The 23270-nt window shown below is 44.1% G+C and overlaps 8 protein-coding genes across 8 annotated transcripts; 3 read left to right on the top strand and 5 right to left on the bottom strand.

Annotated features, from left to right (window-relative positions):
* Positions 1-25: 25 nt before the first annotated feature.
* EAE98_008655 (uncharacterized protein) lies at positions 26-4606 on the bottom strand (the record flags this gene model as incomplete). The annotated part of the gene is made up of 3 exons (XM_038956278.1): positions 3288-4606; positions 1784-3236; positions 26-1708 (listed from the first exon to the last, which is right to left on the bottom strand). The coding sequence occupies exons 1-3, from the start codon at positions 4211-4213 to the stop codon at positions 26-28; spliced, it is 4062 nt and encodes a 1353-aa protein (XP_038807359.1). The 5' UTR covers positions 4214-4606.
* Positions 4607-6006: 1400 nt separating this feature from the next.
* On the top strand, positions 6007-7021 carry EAE98_008654 (uncharacterized protein; the record flags this gene model as incomplete). Its single annotated transcript, XM_038956277.1, has 3 exons — positions 6007-6143; positions 6199-6845; positions 6897-7021. The coding sequence occupies 3 exons, from the start codon at positions 6007-6009 to the stop codon at positions 7019-7021; spliced, it is 909 nt and encodes a 302-aa protein (XP_038807358.1).
* Positions 7022-8782: 1761 nt separating this feature from the next.
* Positions 8783-10695, bottom strand: EAE98_008653 (uncharacterized protein; the record flags this gene model as incomplete). Its single annotated transcript, XM_038956276.1, has 6 exons — positions 8783-8803; positions 8863-9801; positions 9852-10013; positions 10066-10401; positions 10464-10613; positions 10681-10695. 6 exons carry the CDS (start codon positions 10693-10695, stop codon positions 8783-8785), a joined length of 1623 nt encoding a protein of 540 aa, XP_038807357.1.
* Positions 10696-13923: 3228 nt separating this feature from the next.
* EAE98_008652 (uncharacterized protein) lies at positions 13924-14892 on the bottom strand (the record flags this gene model as incomplete). Its single annotated transcript, XM_038956275.1, has 4 exons — positions 13924-14423; positions 14519-14596; positions 14674-14803; positions 14869-14892. The coding sequence occupies 4 exons, from the start codon at positions 14890-14892 to the stop codon at positions 13924-13926; spliced, it is 732 nt and encodes a 243-aa protein (XP_038807356.1).
* A 246-nt stretch (positions 14893-15138) lies between these two features.
* Positions 15139-16283, top strand: EAE98_008651 (uncharacterized protein). The gene is made up of 2 exons (XM_038956274.1): positions 15139-15257; positions 15368-16283. Exons 1-2 carry the CDS (start codon positions 15237-15239, stop codon positions 15917-15919), a joined length of 573 nt encoding a protein of 190 aa, XP_038807355.1. The 5' UTR covers positions 15139-15236; the 3' UTR covers positions 15920-16283.
* Positions 16284-16700: 417 nt separating this feature from the next.
* On the bottom strand, positions 16701-18236 carry EAE98_008650 (uncharacterized protein; the record flags this gene model as incomplete). The annotated part of the gene is made up of 4 exons (XM_038956273.1): positions 16701-17166; positions 17218-17310; positions 17417-17668; positions 18220-18236. The coding sequence occupies 4 exons, from the start codon at positions 18234-18236 to the stop codon at positions 16701-16703; spliced, it is 828 nt and encodes a 275-aa protein (XP_038807354.1).
* Positions 18237-19000: 764 nt separating this feature from the next.
* On the bottom strand, positions 19001-20111 carry EAE98_008649 (uncharacterized protein). The gene is made up of 2 exons (XM_038956272.1): positions 19499-20111; positions 19001-19443 (listed from the first exon to the last, which is right to left on the bottom strand). The coding sequence occupies exons 1-2, from the start codon at positions 19994-19996 to the stop codon at positions 19006-19008; spliced, it is 936 nt and encodes a 311-aa protein (XP_038807353.1). The 5' UTR covers positions 19997-20111; the 3' UTR covers positions 19001-19005.
* Positions 20112-21364: 1253 nt separating this feature from the next.
* On the top strand, positions 21365-22411 carry EAE98_008648 (uncharacterized protein; the record flags this gene model as incomplete). Its single annotated transcript, XM_038956271.1, has 1 exon — positions 21365-22411. One exon carries the CDS (start codon positions 21365-21367, stop codon positions 22409-22411), a length of 1047 nt encoding a protein of 348 aa, XP_038807352.1.
* Between the last annotated feature and the right edge of the window lie 859 nt (positions 22412-23270).

Raw genomic sequence — 23270 nt, 5'->3', positions numbered from 1 at the left:
ATCCACTGATTTGAACCACATCAACTCATATTGAAGCATTATTTGCTTCATTTCCCACCACTCTAATATCCGTGACACTTCTCTGACGTTCTGTCCTTACGCCTTCACTCCCACTATCTTCTTCGAGTCTTGGACCTCTTTGTACTCTCTCCATCTCCCTTACCCCCATCTCCCTCCCCGCTCCTTCCCTTCCTCCCATCCCCACTCCCATCTCTACCTCATCATCACTATCCTCATCCAGCACAATGCGTCTAAGAACCCTCTTCTCGAAAAGTTCAATAACGAACCTCCTCATCGGCAATCTGAAATGATGATATTCCAACAGTATCATAACCTTCTTGAAAAGTCCCACCTGTTTAAATGCATCCCCTTGATTTTCCTTGATTTGTATCAGCTCCCCGATTGCCTTTTTGTGCAATATCATATTTCCCAAGTTTTCTACCAGTTCTAGGATACGTTGATTTATGTCTCGATCATCTACTCTCGCTTTATCGATTTCGATTTTTTCTTCATCTGTGATTACTATGTCCGAGATAGTTTTATGTTCCCAAGGTTGGTAGGAGAAGAATTTGTTCAGGTTTTGAGGAATGCAGAGGCCGAGTGAGACACCTAGAGAGCTGGTATTTGAATCCCACCCATGTTCAGAGAGAATTTCAAGTCCATGTCGACTACGCGAAATGAGCCCCAAAACAAAAAATGCGGTACCGCGTAGACTCATGATTTGATGTTCTTCAGCAATCTTGACGATTTGTTCGACGACATCTGATTCTTCTAAGAAAGGCGCACCTAGCTCCATGGATCCTACGTTTCCAACTGCCCAAAGACATCCTTTGATTTTGAGAATGAGTTCTGGATCATCGGCTAGCATACCATATTCACGGATAGTGCAAGCAAATTCCTCAAAATGCCCTTTATCTTGAAGAAGTTTGCAGCCTTCTTTTGTACGAGTGAGTTCTCTGTAGAAGTGAGGAGGAACTTGTGCATCGTTTTCGCCCTCGAGATCAAAATTATCTTCGTCCATACTCATCCTATTTGAAGATTCTTCGGGCATTTCTACAAAAGATTTTGCCAAGCTTGCCTCGATAACTCCGACATAACTATCATTTCGTCCTAGGAACCAATCGTCCATTTCATTGCTGATATAATCCAGTCCGTCCAAATAATGATATCCAATTGACGTGGAAAGGAAACGTAGTAGTAAAGGAGCACCGATTTCTCCCAAATGGTCTAAAGCTGGACGACACTCCACAATAAATTCGAGATAGCTCTTTCTATTACAAGCTTCCTCAAGAATCTTGATAGCAGTTGCACAGACTTCAACCTCTGGATCGTAAAGTTGGGTGACTAAAAGCTCGATTGCCCATTTATAGTCGGTGGTCCCTGTGGCTCGACTTGAATATTTACGTAGGACGTTCGTCGCATGTATACGAATCTCCTTGGATCCTGCAGTCAGAGCCTTAGATAAGAGGACTCTCGGGTGTCCCGGTAAATTATAGTCGAAATTTGATAAGAGTAACCTAATCAAATCGGGACGTTGCTTCAAATCGATTATGTGATACATCATATTGATCATTCGCCAACGATCGAGCATTTGCAACCCTTTTGGATCGCCAGTCAAAGTTCCGAGCATAGCAAAATAACCGCATGCAAGAGTTTCTGAGAGTCTTTCCTTTGAGAATGTCGGTTGAGAAGCGGTGAGGCCACTCGTCTGCTAGGTGTTAGTATACAAGATAATCATCATAATCAGGGGGGGGGGGGGGGGGGGGGGGGGGGGTATTGTTACCGGGTCACATTGAGCTAGACATTCTGCAATTTGTCTGAGTAGCTTGTTGTCCGCCAAGTATTTGACTCCTTCCACGGTTTGAAGGAGAGTGTGCATGAGTGCACAACCGACCTTGATATATTTTTGATTTATCCTTGTGTTTCTGACTTCAGAGAACTTGTACTTAAACGGCCGATAGAAACTCATTATCCTTTTGATGAACTTTGAGGCTTTCACAGCTTCATCTAGCCGCTTGCCGTTTGTGAGCGGGCCCTCGATAATTCGCAAGATAATATCCCACTTCCACTTAATAGGATTTGTGCTGGCCAAAACTTGAGATTCTACCAATAGCTGTCTGAATGTTGTCTCGTCAAACGAGACGTTAGGATTACTTTTAGGCTGATCTCCCAAGCTTGACAAGTTACCGTGACTATTATTTATCGAAAGAGTTGTCGAGATAGATGGAGCTGATCTATACAATGTCCGACTCACACTGCTGATTTGATATACCGTGCTAGTGGCCACAAGTCGTCCATCGTTCCCGAATTGAGATGCAGCAGCGAACAATCCGGGAAGTAATTGAAGTTCGGCACTCCAGCTTGATGGCAATAGTTGACTCGCAAGCTTCAAGGTTTCCCCAATGAGCAGAGTAGTTTTTCGCTTTAACATCGCATTGTCAGTATCTGAGGTCACCTGCAACAATCCTTCAACCATGCCAGCATTTATTAGCACTGCTAGTAGAAGCGCTGTATAATGATCGACGAAACTTTTGTCGCCCGATTCATCATCGGTCGCTGACTGCGCTGATGCCTTTGCCGGTGCTGTTTTGAGGTTTGCAACTCTTCCATATGTAGTGAGACGCCTGCCAGCGAGGAAAGAGGTTGCCCAAAAAGGAGACTTGATGCGCAAGATTCCATAAAGCATATCTATGACAGTCTCGCGTACAATGGGATTGGGGAGGATCAAGCATGATATCAGTGATTTGATAGCTCTGAAGTCGTACATAGACAATGTCATAAGACCAGGCCATGAATTCATAGCATATGAAATGGCCTTCGAGTTTTGCTTCAAAATTTCTTCTTTCACAAACAGGGAGTCGGTGAAAGAAGTAAAGAGAATTTCTAGCTCATAGCCCGATCGCAAATACTGCCGTCTATGAGGAGAATCAAGCAAAAACAGAAACGCTGCTGTTAAACTCTCAGAAGCGTCGTAAGTACCATCGCCTAGAGCATCGGCAAGAGGTCTGAGACCACCAGAGGCAACGACAAGACCTGGATCGCGAACCATGATCTCCGCAAGTGTCTCTATGCAGATAGCTTTGAGTCGATCCTCTTCATGATCTGCAACTGAAGCTATAGTTCTTACCACAGCCCTAGAGACCTCTTTTATGCCGTCTTTTACATCTAGAAATGCTCTGATAAACTTCAAGGCCTGCTCTCTTTCCACGTCAGAAGTTCCCTTCTTGATGAGTGATCTAAGAACTCTTTAGTATTAGGCATGAATATCTACCAGACTCAGTACTTACACGACAACAAGATTATCGGTGTTTAGGCTGCGAATCTTTTGTAAAGAGCTGACATCCGAAATTGCATATCTTGTCATACGATATCCTGCAGCGACAACCTCCCGGCTCCCACTCAGAAGCATAACTTGCATTCTCAAGCCAAATACTGACCAGACTAGATCATACTTCAAGGTGGGGTGGCGCTTGAAGAGCTCAACCAGATCGTTTGCATGACCAACGTAGTAATCCGGAGTGAGACCTTCCACCTCTAGAGCTTGTAATATTTCAGCTAAGACATACGTTGGCGACTCTGTAGGCTCATCTGCTGCTTCTGAGCCCCCCATACTTTTAGAAGCACTTGGAGGTGACCTCACACCATTACTTTGGAAGAGAGCATCCATTCGACTGCGCGTAGGAGTGGTGGGTGGTTTAGGCTTTTGCATTTCCGTAATTTTCAATCTCAAATCTCTGATCTTCTGGTTGGATATATTCAGCTCCGCTTCCACCCTTTGTCTTTGCTCTTTCGTCTGCTTTGCTTTCTTCGTATTCAGCGCCTCCAACATATTCTCACTGCCCTCTTTTATTTTCATTTCCCTACTCAGCATTTCGCGTAAATTCGACAATATCTTCACCGGCGTCGTACTATCGTCTTCGTCCAATCGCTCCAAGTTTACCATGGAAACATTTGTATCGAGAGCCGAAGCTTGCCGTGGCATTTGGCTGCGCATTGTCGAGCTGAAGCTTCCCGGGGCGGGAGATGGCGCGAGAGAGGAACCACGAGGCGCAAATGCGGCTGTTGAGCTTGAGGCCATTCGCGAGCCATTTTGACCTGGTGGTTGCAGACCCCCAGGTTGATCTAAACTCGTCCTCCCGGCATATTGTTGTGCGTATGTGTTTTTCTGGGCAGTCGTCACAGACGAACCCAGAATGCTCGATGGTCCAACCATCTGCCCATTCGAGAGGTCGGGGTCAACGTTCTTCGTGCGGGGGTGACATAGGTGGTGCAGTTAAGGGACCGACACAAAAGTCATCCAGGTACCTATGCGAGAAGGGGAGATACAGTTGTAGTGCAATGAATTTCGGTCCAGCTAAACGCTATTCGTGGGCAATACAATATATGCTTGTCGTGGTATGTGTGGAGGTTCCGCAGTCGATGTGGGCACCAAGCTTGTAGATAGTGAAGTTTGAGGTGTCGCTGTACTAGAAAATGACTAAAGATTGTGGGGAAATAGAGGTATCAAACAGCTTCTTTGGAAATTCTGAAATTAAAAAACTATTGGATTGTATTGCGACGAAAAGTTTATAGAATATTTGAAATGTTTCATCAATCAATTCGGTCTTTAACGCTCCCATTCCCGCAGATAGATACGAGATGATGGGGGTAAAAATCACAACACAGACCAACCAGACCAAGAGACCATGAAGACATCGCTAACAGATTGCTTTTGGTGTTCATTTTATGGGGAAATCGTTCATGGACAGATGGATAGATACATTCATTACATTTCAAACTCTTGTGGATACTGGTATTTGTATCTATTTCTTCTTCTTATGTCTTGTCCGGATACGTTCCTACTCTAGATGGTTGTGATCCAGCTCTAGAAATGAAGATATATCGAAATGTTGAAACATTCATCAGGAACGCTTGGTTGCTCGGTGTACAGACTGGATATCCAGACTTGTACGGAATGGTGCTTCACGCCTCAAGATAATGTACGAAAATACCCTCCTTCAGGAAATCAGACTTCTTTATCAATGAACATTGCAGTAGCAACCCTATGTCAAGAACGGCAATAGTCTGATAAGAGAATCTCATGGTAACCCCGTTCCCGTTGTCTATCATATCAGATCTTCAGTTCATCATGATAGTTCCAAGAAGAAAGACCGACCGCCTTGTCGCTCTTTTTAAGGAGTTGTTTGATCTCTCTGTATACAAACCCTCGACATGACCTTCGCAGTCTTCTTCCATCATTGAAGCGGCATCAGATTAGAACCATCCAAAGCTTCCAAGTTTCATAGTGGGGTCCAATGAGACATAAGAATCATCGTACGAGAGAACAGACCTGTCAGACCTGTGGTTTTAGTACAAAGTACCTAGGTAGGTAATAGGAATAGGTACTAGGTAGGTATGGCGGACGACCCCGTTGGTTCTGTCAGGTCAGCCTTGCATTTCCATTCCTCAATACTTCATGTAATGACAGAACAAAATCATGCCGAACGAAATATTCATCAATATCGCTTTAATTTCTCAAATCCCGAAGTTTCAAATGCCTTTCTCCCAGAGACCCGCAATGTGCAAAGACTTTTTCATCCCAAATGATGGTTCTTAGGTAAAAGTAAGACCAATTATCAAAGTTTCATTACAAGGCTACAAGTCGGCCTCGTGCGTTCGGCGCCTTCCGATAGATGTTGGAATCAACTTCTCGCATATGGAGCCAAGTTACAACATCCCGTAGCTATCTTATTCGGTGGACTCCTGCAGGTAGCTTGAGCTTCTCCGTTCTCCTCGAAACAATATCTAACTTCATTGCCGCTAAGACTCTTTAGCGACTATACTCAGAATTCCATAAAGAGACCAAAGTCCCCTTGACTTCATTCGATTCATTCATCTGCTATCCTCATTCTTGTTGTCACTCACATTATACTAATACCTATCAAGTCTTTCAGTTACGTTCTACAAGAACACTCACGAAAACATCTTCTTGCTTTCTAGACATCAAACCAATTTTAAACATTTATCATGGCATCGATAGCTTCAGCAAAATATGGCAAGGACAATGTCCGCGTCTATAAAGTAGAGAGAGATGAGCAGACCGGAACTCAAACGGTCACTGAAATGACCGTTTGTGTATTACTGGAGGGTGCTATCGACGTTTCGTATGTTGCCTCTTCCACTGAATGCCCCTGAAATCGAGAACTAACCAATCTCTAGATATACCAAGGCCGATAACAGTGTTGTGGTTGCAACCGATTCCATGAAGAACACAGTTTACATCAAAGCCAAGGAACATCCAGTTACTCCACCCGAGCTCTTTGCTAGTATTCTCGGAACTCACTTTATCGAGACCTACCCCCATCTCACCGCAGCCAACATCAAAATCATTACTCACAGATGGACACGAATGACTATCGATGGCAAACCCCACCCTCACTCATTCTACAGAGACGGAAGTGAAACACGAAATGTTGAAGCCGTTATCAAGAGAGGAAAGGGCATCGATATCCGCAGCGGAATTGTTGGGCTCTTGGTTTTAAAGAGCACCGGCTCGCAATTCCACGGCTTTGTCCGAGACGAGTACACTACACTCCCTGAGGTTTGGGACAGAATTTTGTCAACTGATGTTGATTGTGGCTGGTCATGGAAAACATTTGCCGGATTGGACGCTGTGAAAGAGGCCATCCCCAAATTCGATAAAGCATTTGATGATGCCAGAAATATCACCATGAAGACGTTCGCCGAGGAGAACAGCCCATCTGTACAAAACACCATGTACAAGATGTGCGGCTCCATTTTGGAAGCCGTCCCAGAAGTCGAGACTGTGGATTACTCCTTGCCCAATAAGCATTATTTCGAAGTTGGTAAGTAAACGAGGCACTCAATGTACTAGAAAAGTTCTAACATTTCTCCAGATCTCAGCTGGCACAAGGGTCTTAAGAACACCGGAAAGGACGCAGAAGTTTATGCTCCTCAATCTGGACCAAACGGTCTCATCAATGTCACCGTCACTAGAACTCCAGTCACACCAAAGCTATAGATTTGACGTACATCATGATTTTATGATCGCATAATTTGCATGGCACCACTCACCATTGCTTTATATTGGAAAGGCGTTTTGGCATCTCGGGTATAGAGCGTTAGGCGCATTTTCAGGGCCATGTATATAGATCATGGCAGATACCATTTAAGCATGGAATTCAACTCGATTTAATCTCACAACAAAACAACAGTCTACCTATGTTTTATGAATAGTTAGCATGTCTCAATTTTCTCATATCCCACTACATGTCCAACCCCGTCCCCCAGTAGCAGCCTTCCTGAGATTTCTATCGATCAGCCAACTCGCAAGACCTCGCCCCATACAGATACGAAAAGCAAGGCCCCTTCGCTTCTCCTTTTCTTTTTCTTTTTCTGTCAATGAAAATGAGAATCATTAAAATACATAGAAACTCCACCTCGTCGCAAATTTGACGGAGCTAAACCTTTGGGATTTCTTCGCTTCTGTTTTGCTTTTCTTACTACCTACCGAGTATCAGATAGATTTATTTTATTTCATAGAAGGGGGGGTTCTGATTGAGTTTGGTAGATAGGTGTAGTGTAGCTGTATTGAATAGATAGATAGATATATGATAGCATTTAAATACTGATGTTGATTTAATCACAAGTTACCTGTTTACTTATTTATTTACCTATTTACCTATTTACCTATTTACCTATTTACCTATTTACCTATTTACCTATTTACCTATTTACCTATTTACCTATTTACCTATTTACCTATCCATGCATACTTTCCATTTCCATTCTCACTTAAGTCTTCATACTCAATCAATTAATTAATCGATCGATCGATCAATTAATCAATATAAAATCTTCATATTGTTCAGTATACACACGCACACACATACGCACACACATATATATATATCCATTATCCATACTAATCAATATCCATACTAATCAATATCCATACTAATCAATATCCATAATCAATATCCATAATATATATATACCTATATATATAACCCATCCCAATTTCCAATTTCCAATTTCCCAGTCCTATGTAATCCCATCCTCATCCTCACACACACCCATCCAGCTGGATATTCAACGCCTCGATATCCGAGTTCTCCCCTATCCATGCATACATCCATCCATTTTATATTAACCACTTACTCTCATCTCATCTCATCTCATCTGATCTCATCTCATCTCATCCATCCTCCCCTAAACCCTCTTCTCCCCTTCACAAAAAAGAAAACAACCCAAAAGGGAGAGAAAGGCGCAATTCAAATCCACAAATCCACAAAACCCCCCAAACTCAAACTCAAACTCAAACTCACAAAAAGGAAAAGGAAAAAGGAAAGATATATCAATTTTGTCCCAGATATAATATATTAATGATAGTCCCTCCCCCCCCCACCTTTCTCCTCTCTTCTCCCAAAATTACAACGGCATGCATGTATTCATACATCCACAAACATACATACAGTCCCTTTTTTCGCATCGGATTCGGTGCTCGCTTATACAATTCTAAGCGCTATAAAATCAAATACCAATATTCAGAAGGATATAAGAAAGCAAACAATACATTTATATTCGCTAATGTGGATATTTGCTGGTATCATATCAAAGAAGTATTTTTCTCCCTCGGCGAACAAATTAAGTAGACAAAAATCTCGCTTCTCTTCCCGAAAACTTCTTCCAAAAAATAGTAGAAATTTTGGTACAGGAGAAAATAAAATAAAAAGGAAAGACATAATCGTCAACATTCATCATTATCTTACTTGTCCTAACATCACGCTTTTACTACCCAGACCTAGTTTGTATGTCAGTAAGCGATATCAGTGGAAAAAGGGGAAGGTAATATAAACTCACTTCCATCTTTCCCATGTCCAATCGTTCTCTCTTTGCATTTGATTTCACACTCATCAAAACCATATCCAAATCATCCTGATCACCCATCGTAATCATATCGCCATTAGGAACATCCTCGTCACGAACCTTGATCTTAAATCGATCACGCAGCCCAAACTTTTCCTTTATCTTGTCTTGGAAATCGCGGAACTCGATAGCCGAGCCTATCATAACGTATCGTACATCCTCGGCGTGGACCTTCACACGAACTTTGCGTACATCAGGTTGACGAGAGCCAGCTCGACCATTACCACCATTAATCGAAGATGTTGTGCGGGATCTAGGAGGCGGACGACTAGAGACCATTTCGAACTCATCTTCGTCAAAAGAACCCTCGTCGTAGTCGCTTGCGTATTCACTTTCTTCTTCGATATATCTATTCCGGGTGTTGCGTCTAGAGTTATTCGATCTCCGACCTGGGGAGCTATACATATCATAGAGATCCTCCGGGTAGTCATCTTCTTCTTCTTGCGTTGATTGCATTCGTCTCGGTGGTTGTCTTGAACGTGATTCGGATCTTTTATTGGAGTATTGCATTTGCGATGGCCCCCTTGGTTCTGATGCTGTTCTTTGAGTCCCGCGTCTGGCGGGTCGCGCATCTGGAGGACTTCTTGCATCGTCACGTTCACGAATCTCATAACTTTCATTAGGGCGTGCTTTTTCGATGTTGAGTTTAGCTGGCATGGGTTTAGGTCCGTTTCGAACAGATGCCCCGCGACTCATGGGTGGAGGTCCAGAACTCTTCTCTGCCTCAGGAGGTGGTGTGGGTGGGAAAACATTTCGGTTCAGAGGTGGCTCTGATTGTTGTCTTTTGCTAGCCAAACCGGGCTTTACAAGGTTCGCCGCTGCATATGAAAGATTCTCCGTCGGACGGTCATCCTTGGGTTGAATTATACCAGCCTGAAACAATTAGTGTCACAGGTTCGGAGTATACGATGAGTATTACTCACATTCTTAATCTCTGAACCAGCAAATCCAGTAAAAGCATTAGCACGGTCTGAAGCTGCAACTAAACGTGCTTTGCCTAGATAATCTTTTGTCTTCAAGTTCTTGACCTTCGCTTGGTTGGGCCTGTAAACCACTCCTACGGGAATCGAGAAAACGGTATAACCCTATGAGAGTATTAGTAAACTCTCAACATGAAACCCCGAATGACAAGCATACCTCGGCTTCGTCGCGAATTGCCTCATCAATGACATTGTGATCCTCAACAACCTTCTCTTTCACAGCGAAGGAGAAATCCTGCAGTCCTGCTTCCTTCTGTTGTAGATATATGTAGCACAATCCCCGGTTGAATAACACTTCGCACGAATATAGTTTGAAAAGAAGCCCAAGTTGAGCATAGTCAATCATGTTGTTTCCCCTCAGGTATAGTAAAGTATCATTGAAATTGGCCAAAGCCTCCTCGAAATCGCCAACCAAGAAATTCGAGACACCTTGTTGAAAATATGCTACGGCTAGGTATTGATCCAGACGAACGGCTTTTTGATAACATTCGACCTGTAGTGAATTAGATTCTGCCAGTATAATTGAGTTCGTCACCAGGAATGAGAAGTACTAACCGCTTTCTCATGTTCCCCCAATGTCGCATGAATAACACCACAATTGAAGAGAATCTTTGAAGTATCTGCAATGCCATCAAACTCCTTCAATGCTTCATCAAATTCATTATTATCGTAACGACCAAGGGCAGAGACCCACGTCTCGATTTCCTGCGCAAGTAGTCAGTACCGAAGTGACCTTCTCTAATCCTCATCTTTCTTCCTTCCATCCACTAACCTGTTTCAAAGACATGATGCCTATTCTCCCTCAAAAATTATGTATTCGTGAGATATTCTTTCGTAGCTGGCTGGTCGCCTTCGTGAGCGACCAGCTATCAAGCGGTGTAAGGAAATTCTATGTCGTGTTGCAATACTCGTATGTTGTGCGAAGCTATCTCGAATTGTCGGTATCTTTTTTCTTGCGTACGTCCCGTCTCTTTGATGCAACTAGTGTGTGTATTAAATATTCTCGAATCCGTCCAGCGATGGGAGTGTCTTATTGTCGAGTAATTGTATTTTGGTTGAGATTATGTTCTAAAGTATATAAATTCAGAGGATCGTATGCGAGTCCTTGTACTTTTCGTAGGATTTGGCTTCCGGGCTCCTCCCGTCGCTATTAATTAGTGTTGATTGCTGATCGTAAAGTAGTGGTGGGCTGGTGGGGAATAACGATTCGGCACCTCGAAGGAACGTGGAGACTTGATTTGATTTGACTTCGATATCTTCCGTTCTCGTGATGAATGGAGTGTAGGAAGATTGAAAGATTGACAGCTTGATGTTCAAATGTGAATACTCGAAAATAGAACAGCAAAAAGATACGGATAAAGTGGAAAAGTTCAAAGACAAGGGAGTGTGGGTGTATGCACGAAGCAGAACGAATTGGGTTGGAAATGTAAGGTACGATGGCTGGCTAGCAGCGCTCTTACAACGAACGGAGGAGGATGAGTGGATAATAGAAGAAGTTCAATGTACGGGTAGCGCCCTAGAAGTTCTTTTGGATATGGAAGATTGAAAATGGAGGGTTAGACGAGGAGACGAGGTTTGAATTGCTTGGTACGTGGATTGATTAGTCTCTTGATGCAAGTCGATGGTGCAGTGATACTAAAATGTGGATGGAGAGGGGTTCCCTAGTCGAAAATGGTCCCTGCTAAGTTCTAACCCCGACACGATCCACGGCAACTAATCGACGTATCGTGTCGAACGGGGCTACGACTAGTACGGAGGAGATTTGTAGGAAGAAGTATTGACTACCCAAGTAGATCGAACATGGGAGTTTCATGCATGCGGATGGTCATATTATCCATATTATATACAGAGATGGAGGTTCAAATATAGCAGTGGCTCAAGGGGCGTTGATATGAAATACATATACATACGTACAAACATACTTCTATTCACATATGGAACACAGGGCAGTACATGAATTTTGGAAATAGATTCGTCTATTTTACGAAAGTATTCTTGCCCTTTTCATTATATCCTTGCGTTGGTTTTAGTCCTTGGGCAATGGGTTACATATTCCAAACCATTTCTTGAATCCCCCTTGTCAATCGCTGCTTTCAACATCTACTCGAGTAACCATCTTACCATTCATCTATCGGACTACTTTCGCAACAGTATGTAGTAACTTCGTTTTGTCTTGCCCTTACGTTCCAGTGTTCTGACATATTTCGCAATGTATGTATACCCGTACTGTCCATCCATCTACTTCGAAAAGCCGCACTCGATGTTGGAAATGAACGGAAAGCGTAAACCACAATTGAGACGCTTTTCATACAAAAGCATCGTGATTAATCGCTCAAGCCACCAGCAAAATTACTTTTATTCTCCAAAATAATGAAAATGATTGGTAGGAATGAAAAGTAGGTGGCCACACATTTGGAGCTTGCGAAACTTGGATTCTGTTCGCTTAAGGCTGGTTCAAAGCAGCAAGTGTTCCAAGATCCCCTATACCATGCCGATTGGATGGTCAAGAGTTACGCTTTCTGTCACTTTTTGTTCCATCGGCGCATATTCCAACGTATTTTCTTGTCCGTGCATTTCTTTTGGCTTTTCAAATGTCCACGATATCTCTTTTTCTTTTTAATGGTTCAGTATGTAATGTCTGGATTAGTCGAGTTTCTTGACTTGGTAGACTTGAGTTGGAGATCATGAACTCACATAGAATAGAATGTCACCGGTGACTGTGATAGTCTTGCTTGCAGCGGGATTGATTCAATAGTTTATGTTGTTGGTACCTGAGTATAAATCTCATTCGACATTATTTATAGGTTAAGGTCTTGTGATATCTTGGAACTATGAATAACTTCAGATCCACGGGCTTGATATGTCATGCAATTGGAAGAGTTCGATATGCAAAGTTATTTTTGTCTTTGACCGAGAACTTGCCATTGCAAACTATCGATTTGGCAATGAGAACGTATGCTATACATATACTCATCCATGCCATGCAATTCATACCAACTTCCAAAAGACAAAAGAGGTACCTCGCCTGCTGGGCCCAGACCAATACAGTAATCGACCCCGAAAGTAACCTCCGAACAGATCACAAACGGCCACGCACACAACCGTAGGGCAAATCCTCAAAAGATAACCGCCGAATATCCTAGCCGGCATCTTATCGGATATCGGATAAGCATGGAATTGAAGCGCAGGAAGCTTGGCGTCTCAGGGGAAGACACCTCGATTGGACGAAACTCGCTTCCACCTCACCTTTCTCACCTTGTTTGAGAATTTAGGGCACATCTAAAGTTCTAAACGGCCACGCGGGAGAAGAACAAACTCGAAATGAAGTTGCCAGATCACAAAAACTGGTCGTCATCGCGATTGAATCCGTTTGCATGATGCTGCCCAGCTTGGAAGAAGAAAACATTTTTCCTTTCGTCTCAACTTTAACGGCAGTCTAGTAGGTGGACAAATCAAGCAGAACGAATATCACCCAAGAGATATGCAATAGCCAACACTATGAAAAATCACGGCACATTCTACGATAGTTCAAACACAGATGTAAAATTAAGGTTGCATGCAGCTTTCTCTGTCGCATCCAGCCTTTTGGTCCGTGAAGAATAATGAGATCAATATACATGATGGTCAAGGGTAGGGCTACGATTGAGAGATTAGATATCGCTGATAAGGGTCGCCATATAAAAGCAATCTTGACGGTATTTAAAAGTGGAATCATTGCCCGGTATATGACAGATTTGAAACGCATTCGGGTTGAACGTTTGACAAGAGAAGCTTACTCTTCATAACACTCATCCTTAAGGTTTGATGTAGTCCCTGGTAGCCTGATCGAACACTTGAACATTCCCTGCTTTCTTCCTCTGAATTGTTTCTTGCAATTCCCTGATCAGCCATGGCTCGTTCTCAGACGGAAAGCACGTACAGGTATGTAAAAAGCGCGAGTGGTAGAGAATAAGCTTCTTGGGCGTACTTATCATATGCTATCGTTCCATTTCTTGTGTGATCATCTGATATATGATCAGAGCATACCTTTGCTGACCTCATCTTTCCTTTCCTCCCACAATGTCTTGCCCGAGCAAGAACAGACTGTCTTGTCATTATCCCATACACCAGCACTCCGTGCAATTACCCCCACGAGAGTATTCTCATCATTCTTCTCAAACTTCTTATCTCCCTCATGTTGTTTCGATACTACCATTCCCCTCCCAATCATTTCCCATATCTGGATTGGCTTGTCCAAAAACACACTTCCCATTCCATTCTTCCCCACACTCACGGTACCAAATGTACCCCTCGGTGTATCTTCATTACCTCCCTTCCATAGACCTGCCGTAGAGATTGCTCCGTTGGAAATGTCCCCCGCTTCTCTAACAGTAGCCCAATATGTTCCCTCTTGCAATCCTCGAATAGTCAAATCCACCAACGTTAATGTAGGGGATACCTGCACCATCCTCACTAATCCTCGTACTTTGTCCGATACAGTAGTATCATGTGTCTCAAGAATACAGACAGCCGCACCTATACACATCTCAGACAAGGACCTCAACGCATCAACCATGAAATGAAATTGAACCCAAACTCCTACTCAAACACAACGTAAAAAACAAACATACCATCACTCCCCCCGGAACCCCTCAAAATTGCATCTCGCCCCGTCTCCTCAATCGCCTTAACGATTTCCGAAGGCGCAGCTATTTTCACATCAGTAACGAATCCCTATCTCCCAAATCCTCCCCATTTTCTTGGCGGGGTAAAGTTACAAACTTACTTGTTCCTTCAATAGTAACAAGTTGATCCTTTAGATTTGCTTCAACTTTCTGTATTCCACCTAGTTTGAATAAAGATCCTTCGATGTCTTTTATACATGCTTCACATGTCATAGGTACTGCAAATTGTGTCTATTCCCCATTAGTGATATTTCGATTTTGGCGCGATGCACGTGATCGGAATCGAGGGGAACTACCTGGAAGGGAGTTGTGATGGCCATTTTGAGGAGTTTGGATTTTTGAGAACTCTTGCTCAGATCTTCTGTGTGTGATAGAATAATAAATAAGAGAAGATTCAATATGAATGAAGTTCAAAATACAACATCTCCATCATACGTGGGGCAACAATGAATGCTTTGAAATCCAGCCTCGGAAGCCTCGCCAAAAGATCTAGCCAATCAAGATCCCGTAAAGCCATTCGAGAAAAAATGTCTTGGCATCTAGAATCACGATTGACTTCAAGGCTTGAATTTGACGACGACAACGAGGGAATCTTTTAGCTGCCAATTCTTTTCTCCTCGCGCATCGTATTTAGCATTGGTTACTGTGCCAATCATATCCCACGATGTCGCAAACAAATGGATTTGTAAGTTCTCAATCTCTTCCTTTAGTACTCATCTAGCTTGCACAATTGAAGTCGTCGATATATGAATAAGTCCCCGAACAAACTGCATACATGAACTAACACACTCTCAGACAAAACTAGCCTACTCCCGCACCTGGCACCACATCTCTGCCAGCGCCCCGCACATTCCTCTCTCCACCCTTCGACCCCGTCCAAACCCCTCCTCACCCCCCTCTGTCACAGCCCGCATCACACCACCACCCCTCGGGCGTCTCGCTTCCCGCATCGCACTCCTCCTCATGGGAAAACACAAGCCAATCTGGGATCCCTCCACCGATTGCGGCGACTATGTCGTGGTTACCAATTGCGCGAATCTCCATACTACGGGCAAAAAAATGTATCAGAAGAAATATTATCGTCACAATACACGACCTGGTAGTTTGAAGGAAATCAGTATGGAGGGGTTGATGGAGAAATTCGGAGGCGCAGAAGTTCTGAGGAAGGCAGTTAGTGGAATGTTACCGAAGAATCGGTTGCGGGATGGGAGATTGGGACGATTGAAGGCGTTTGAGGGCGCGGCGCATCCGTATAAGGAAAATTTGGTTAGGTTTGAGGGAGTAAGGAGGGACTTGATGCCGGATGAGGGATGGGCGAAGAAGAAGGTTGAAGAGGCTAAGAGTTGAGGATCTGCAGAGGGAATGGATATATGATGATTAGAATTGGAGGACAGGAGCACTATTGAATGGGAAATCGAGTGTGTATAATATGCATTGGGTGCATGGGAATGTGAATAAGGACACTGTATATCAGGAAAAACACATTATGATTTTAAGACATGCCACTGTGTATATTGGAGTTTACGCTGAGGCCTGTGAATATGATTTTTTACTATTATTCTTAACTTTGACTTGCCGAGTGGCTGCATGGAGGTCAAGAATTAGAGGGATCTTTCTTCTTGTGACTTAATAAGCGAAATAAATTATCATGTGTATATAGCATGCAGACTCCCAGAACAATAGATCATTCTCCAGATGTTCTTCAATCTCAGGCATGGCAGTTCCACGTCCAGTTTAGACTCGGACATTCAAATATATGATTATCAAAAATTAAGATGTCAAGTTAGTTGAATATTCAGACAACACATTTATTGGGAGGAACGGCAAATTGAGTGTGATATTAGTCGAACACAGAGAACTCAACTTTCGACTATTAAAAGAATAAATTGGAATCTTTCCCGTCCGTAACCATACTCCAACCCACCAAGAACTCAAGCAGGATAAAGAAGCCTTTTCAATCTTCCAAGAACCAACCAGTACAACCAAAACAGCAAGAAATTTGTCCAAAGAAATTCCCCAATGCCCTTTCCCCAACAGATCATCATTAACATCTGACCCAACACCCAGAAAGCCAAGCTATAAACCCAAATCACAAAGAAATGCATTGGCTGCAGCTAATGTGAATAGGTTACATCAAAGACAAAGTCGTCTCAACTGCCTTGATCTCTCCGTCTCTCTCCAAAATGAATCTTTCTCGTGAGGTGCGTAGCTCCACGAGCTTTGCCAGGAGAAACGATTTAGCCGGTGAATCGACCATAGAACCATTTTGCATATTCTTCGGCACCTGCACCGAGATCGAGTCTTCCATTTCTTCGTCTTCGCTTGATACAGCTCGTGAAGCCTGTTTCGAATCATCGGCCAGAACCGCGGAAGCGCGTGCAATTGCATCGTGGACTCGTTTCCGATGCTCCGTAAGGTTGTCTTTGCGTTTGAATCCCTTGGTGTGAGATTTGCAGGTTGTCACGGGACAAAAGAATAAAGGATTTCCATGGATACCTTGATGACGCCGGAGATCCGTTTGCTTTTTGAAGCCGCGGACGTTACAGCCTCGTGCCGTGCACCTGTGAGGGCGCTCTTCGTCCTCTGTGTTTTGCCTTCTAATGACTTAGTAAATACTCAACAGAAGATGAGAAGACGTGACTTACGCTTGGGTAATTGGTCTCTCGATTGTTTGGCTATTTATACTATCTTGAGACAAAGATGGGAGGCTCACTTGGGTAACTGGGACACTGTTGGCTCTGGTATGTGTCAGTCTTTGGTCCATCAAATAGTGCATACAATCTTTGATCCTAGGACCTGGATTACCCATTGGCACATGGACATTGGAATGAGGAGTTTCTGTACCGTTCTGGAGGCAGTTGCTGCGTGGTATGGAAGGGATCCGAGACTTGTTGAGTCGCGTTCCAGGCGTCCGAAGGTTCATAGTTGAAAGTGATGCCACACGGGTCAAGTCCCAACAGCGTGAACGGGAAGTTATCAAATGGCCATAAATCTTTGCAAGCATATAATTTTAAGTACGGTGATTTACTAAAGAAGTTGGATGTATTAAGGAAATAATAATTACCACCAAATTCATCACCCGGGTCCCATGACGGTCTGCAAATCTTAGCATGCGGTCTGACTAGTCTTGATGGCATAATGGAGCAACAGAAAATTCTCGGTTTCCGGTAGCAATAAGTACATAGTGGATACGTGTGTCCATTCTATAGTACGTAGATAAATCCTCGTGGACAGTCCTGGAATTTCGGTATATCTTGAGTTTCTTCTGTCACGAAGCATACTCAAGAAATCTTACTCTCATTTTGAGAAAACTTCAAAATCAATTGAAAGTTTTATAAAAAGTCCTGGAATTTCGGCATTTCTTGAGTTTCTTCTATCACGAAGTCCACTCAAGAAATCCTGTCCTCGCTTAGGGAAAGCTTGGGAATATAGTTGAAAATCCATGGGAAGTCCTATGGAAAGTCCTTTGAGAATCCCGCCGTAAAAACAGGAAACTGGTACAATAACCACTGGAAAATCCTTCCGGCAATCCGCTGCATGGAAATGTCGCAATGGTTGATGTGTAGCTTCCGAAAAAGCTTCTCCGGTTCCCCAGAAAGATATGTCGTGCATGTCAAGCAAAAAAAAAAAGTCATCTGGTGACTTACACATTGATGTTGTCCATAGAGTTGGAGTTGTCGACGTGATGTTAAAACAAGATTGTGATGAAAAAAAAATACAAGAAAAAGAAATCTAAACATGTAATCGAAAAATGAGAAAATGTAGGTATCACACTCGACTTACATATAAAAATTCTAAACTCATCAACGTCGCAAGCCTCGCTGGGACTTGACATGTACGAGGCGCAACAAGTGCCCTATCTTTAGGGCAGCGGAACGTAATGCCACGTAGGTAGTGAAGAATACGCCGCACCTCCATTAATGATTCCATTAACTCAGCAAAAGATTTTACGTAGAAAAAGGTGCGTAGAGTTTGGTGTTGAGTGCCAACGCGACAGTGTGTATACATTTTGAGCACAACAATCCCGGGGTGTACGAAGTCAGCCGCTGAATCATGCACATCGCAAGCCTCATTTTCGATGCTGGGAGTAAACGCGCACCAATAATTTCACCCATGAACGAAAGCCTTGCTCTCGAACATTACTCGAGTATGGGGAAAGTGGGTGAATGATACGTCCCGTTTTACATGGTACGGGCTTGTATCGAATGCTCGGTTCTATGAGGCGGACGAGTGTATGGACTACACTGCTCTGGCTGTTCTATGGAAATTAGATGTTCAATGGTTCTATTTATACTTTCTCTGTATAATAAAATTCTTCAGGCTAGCAAATTTCAGGAAATCCTCACGATATCTCCTCTCCCATTAGATTAAAGTTAGCTCCTCCCCCCTCTTTCCCATCCTCGCTAAACCCCATACACCTCCCACCCCCTCCCCTACATCGGCATCCTCCTCATCTCCTCCCTCGACCAATACCTCCTCATATTCTCCGCCCCCAACGTCTCCACCTCCTGATCCAAATGCTTCCACAACACCTCCCCAAACCCATCCATCTTCTCCCCCAGCACCCTCAAACTCAACTCCACCTCTCCATCCCTACACTTCTCCAAATACTCCTGCATGACATCCATCCCCTTGTGAATTTCCCGATGCTGTCTCAACAACTCCGCCGCATTCTTCCCATTCGCAAATTCCGGCATCTTGCGCGCCAGAACCGGAAAGATGTGTTGCTCCTCGATGCCATGGTGAACTTCGAGTTGGGAGAGCAAGGAAAGTCCAGTTTGCAGGAATTGTCGCAGAGAGAGATTGCGCGGTCGTTGATTATTGGTCGTGGCGGTTTTGAGGAGCGTCCAGGTTTGGCGGAAGTGGTTGTGCTAGGGAGTGAGTTAGTTGCGTTGAATGGAATGAGTGAGGAAGAAGTAAACGTACAAAGTAATTCATATGTTCCGCCATGGAATTATAGATTTTGAAATCCGCAGCGCTTAATTTCGGGAGCGCGTCTTCTTTCTTCTCTTCTTTCTTTTCTATTTTTTCCTCTTCCTTTTCAATCTCCTTCAATGCCTCTCCCCTCCCCTCATTCTCTCCCAATATCTCCTCTTGCCTACTTGCCGGCTGCGTCGCCCTATCAATCACCTCTTCTACATCCTTACTCGACGTCGACATCTTTGCGCTTCGAGCTTGCGTAAACTGAGGAAGGGGTATACGATTATGAGTATTCCACGCGATGTAATTTCCCTTCACCAGCGCCGTCCAATTTATATTTCTCGCCGCGGGATCAAAACCAAAACCCGCAGATAAAGACGTCGATAAAGATCTGACCGAACTAGCACACGTAGAAATGGTACTCGGAACCGGGACTACAGCGTCCAATCTCAGGGTGGTAAAGAGAAGCCAGGAGCGAAGAGGAAAGGGAAACACACGACGCATTTACACTCGTCACTTTTATCAAATGGAGATTTAGATTTATACATTATGAAGAAGAAACAGGAAATGTTGGAAAATATTCATGTCGCGATAAAATTCCACCTGCCCTGCAGGTGCCCCAGGATGCGGATTGGAGGGAGGGGGGGAGGGGTGATTTCAAATTGCTGACCATTTCTTGCCTCGCTTGCTGACCACCCGGTGGACCTCCTCATGCCGAAGAAATGCGAATCCTCCGAGCTTTTAGTAATTAATCCGATTGATAGATACCATCCTCCATCCCATCCCATCGTAGGTAAGATAAGATAAGATCTGGGGAGCGATCTAGCCGAGGAATAAACTTTCCCATGCTCGCCATGCCAAGCTCCCATGGGCTCGCTCGCTCGTTCGCATGGATTCGTTCCGCACTACCGTACCTACTGGTTGTGGGACTTGGCTTTTTTCTTTCTTTCCCATTATTTGGAATTGGAATTTGTGTTGGGATTTGTATCTACAGTGCTTGATACTTATTGTACTAGTGTACTGGTGTACTGGTGTGCTCGAGTATTGTAGATATTTGGATGATGATGAAGTGAAGATTATTTAACACATCTATCTTCTTTACCCATACATATATACATACAAACATACATACAAACATACAAGCAAAATACCGATATAATATCATAATATCCAAAAGCAGATAAATCCTGCAACCCAAAATTTTCCTCTTTCCTTTCACAACATCTAAGCACCTACCCACCTACCTACTACATAGATACCTATACAAAGACATTTATCCATCCATCCATCCATCCATCCATCCATCCATCCATTCACTCGCTACCCACGCCTTTCATCCAATTTCAATTTCCATTCCATGACGTCTAGATTTTTCTCGCCTACATACTCGTATATACCTACCCGAGCTATCTATCCACCTATCCACCTACCTATGTACTCGTACCTAGTAGTTCCTCACCATACCTTAACCAACATGTCCCTGCCCGTTAACATTAACATTAGATCCTTCCCATTCCCATTAGATCATTCATTCCCATTAGATCATTCATTCCTGCCGTGTATATATCGTAGTTAGTGGCGATGAGAAAACGCGGCAGGGACGACTCTCGAATTTCGAGTATAAGAGGTGCTTAAGTACTAGGTATATACTCTAGTATTTTTCTTGTTCTTCTATGGAGATGTTGCTCATGTTTACCGTTTGGTTTTGATATCTATCTATCTACCTACCTACTTCTCGGTACCTGCTCAGTATTGCTACAACAGACAACAAGTATTTTTCTTTTCGCAAGTAGTAGTTTGAATCTTCATTAACCTACCTACCTACCTACTACCTATCACCCACCCCTCTCTAAATCCAGCCAATCCCCAAAAATGTCCACCCCCAGCTCCGCCACTATATCCCCCAGCTCCGCCCACTTCCCCTCCACCACCACCACACCCCCCAACGACCCCACCGCCGCCTACGCCACGCTGATCACCTCGCCCTCCTACCTCCCCGGCGCCATCCTCCTCGCACACACTCTCAAAAAACACGGTTCCCAATTCCCGCTCATCCTCATGTACGCCAACCTCCCCGCAGACTACCTCCCGGCGCTCGAGCGCGAAGCCCTCCGCTCCAATATAATCCTCCACCCGACGCCCCTCCTCAACCTCAGCGCCAACTCGGGCGTCGCCGCCCGCTTCGCCTCCACCTGGACCAAACTGCAAGTCTTCTCCCTGTACACCTACCCCTACGAACGGATCTGTTTCCTCGACGCCGACATCCTCATCTTCGGTCCTATGGACGAAGTCGTCTTCAAACATGCGCTCCGCAACCCCTCGATCCCCGGCGAAGCCGGCAAACTCCTCGCCGCCAACCACGTCTGCGTGTGCAATCTCGAAAACGACCCCTGGGCCCCAGAGGCCTGGACGCGCGAGAACTGCGCCTATGTAACCCCCAGCCCCAACCCCGTCGAACACAACCCACCGGTGCCATCTGGATCCAGCGGGCCGCAAACACATACGCTTCTCAACTCGGGAGTATTTATTTTTGCGCCCAGCAAGGAAACTTGGGATGATATGTGGAAATTTATCGACACGCATCAAACTGAGCTTTCGAGCTATCAATTTCCCGATCAAGATTTCATTACCGAGTGGTGGCGCGATCGATGGGTGAGCGTGGGCTGGAAATGGAATGCGCTGAAAACATGGCGGTATTGGCATCCGGAGATGTGGCGCGATGAGGAGGTGCGGGCCTTGCATTATATAGTTGATAAGCCGTGGTCAAAACGCGTGGGTGCAGATGGGGTAGCGGGGTATAAGGGGAATGATGGGGTAACGCATGGGTGGTGGTGGAATGCTTATGGAAAGTGGGAGGAGGAACGCAAGGAAGCGGGAGAGATGGAGATTTTGAAGGTGGTGGGGGAATTGGTGGATTAGGAGGTTGTGGATTATGTATGGGTTTGGGGACTGGGGTTGAGAGTTTGGGGTATGTAGATTATCAAAGATGCTTGATGTTGGTTGGTGTTGGGTCGAGCGATATATTAAGGATTTAAAGGGGAGTTGGTGAAAGGATAGAATTTGTATATTTTTGTACATACACAGCGTAACTAGCACCCACGTGTCTAGAGCTCAATCAGAACATATCTCAGCGACACTGTTCGAGGCTTATTATTAATTGACTGATGAATTGAAGTTTGAATTGTGTAATGTTACCCTCCCCATCTTGCGGGAGTATGAGTGTAGATTCAACCCAGCCATTAGTCAAAGACCAAAACACACTAGTGTCCAGTCGTTCATCGTTAGCACCCGTGAACACATCCAGAAGAGATCACATCCATCACAAGCACATTTCTAGAGCCATCAAACTGAGAAACCCCGGCGTACTGCGCTCTTTTATATTCTCCCCATTGCATTTTCACCTAGCTCTCTCTCATCTTTAACTGTTTGAATCCATCCATCCATGCAATAACTAATAGCTTACATGAATCGAATTCTGAAGTGCAACTCTCATACTAGCAAAAGACCGCGCGCAATCTCCCTCCCCTAATAATTTCCGAAGACGTTTTAAAGCATCCTCGCTAGTTCATTTCCCTATAATTTCATCCCTTCATTCCAATTATGCCCTTCTCATCTCGTTGCAGAACTCATCACTACGTAGAAACCTATAGTCTCCACCCTGGAGTGATATTCGTAGAAAAGCCCCGCCGTTGGGTATCATGATTCAAATTTTTCCCGATCCCTATGACAACACACGCCTATCATATAATGCGCGAAGAATAATATGAACACTAGCTTC

The sequence above is a fragment of the Botrytis deweyae genome, assembly GCF_014898535.1.
Source record: "Botrytis deweyae strain B1 chromosome Unknown BDEW_023, whole genome shotgun sequence".
NCBI lineage: Eukaryota > Fungi > Ascomycota > Leotiomycetes > Helotiales > Sclerotiniaceae > Botrytis > Botrytis deweyae.
The sequence above is the reverse complement of the archived record's forward strand: the minus strand, read 5'-3'. Positions and strand labels throughout refer to the sequence as shown.

Excerpts from the sequence above, each read along its gene's own strand:
- EAE98_008651 (XM_038956274.1), top strand. The coding sequence starts at position 15,237 with ATGTCGCAAACAAATGGATTT. Across the intron at positions 15,258-15,367 it reads TGTCGCAAACAAATGGATTT|ACAAAACTAGCCTACTCCCG; the intron begins GTAAGTTCTCAA and ends ACACACTCTCAG.
- EAE98_008649 (XM_038956272.1), bottom strand. The coding sequence starts at position 19,996 with ATGCGTCGTGTGTTTCCCTTTCCTCTTCGCTCCTGGCTTCTCTTTACC. Across the intron at positions 19,444-19,498 it reads CGGAACATATGAATTACTTT|CACAACCACTTCCGCCAAAC; the intron begins GTACGTTTACTT and ends CTCACTCCCTAG.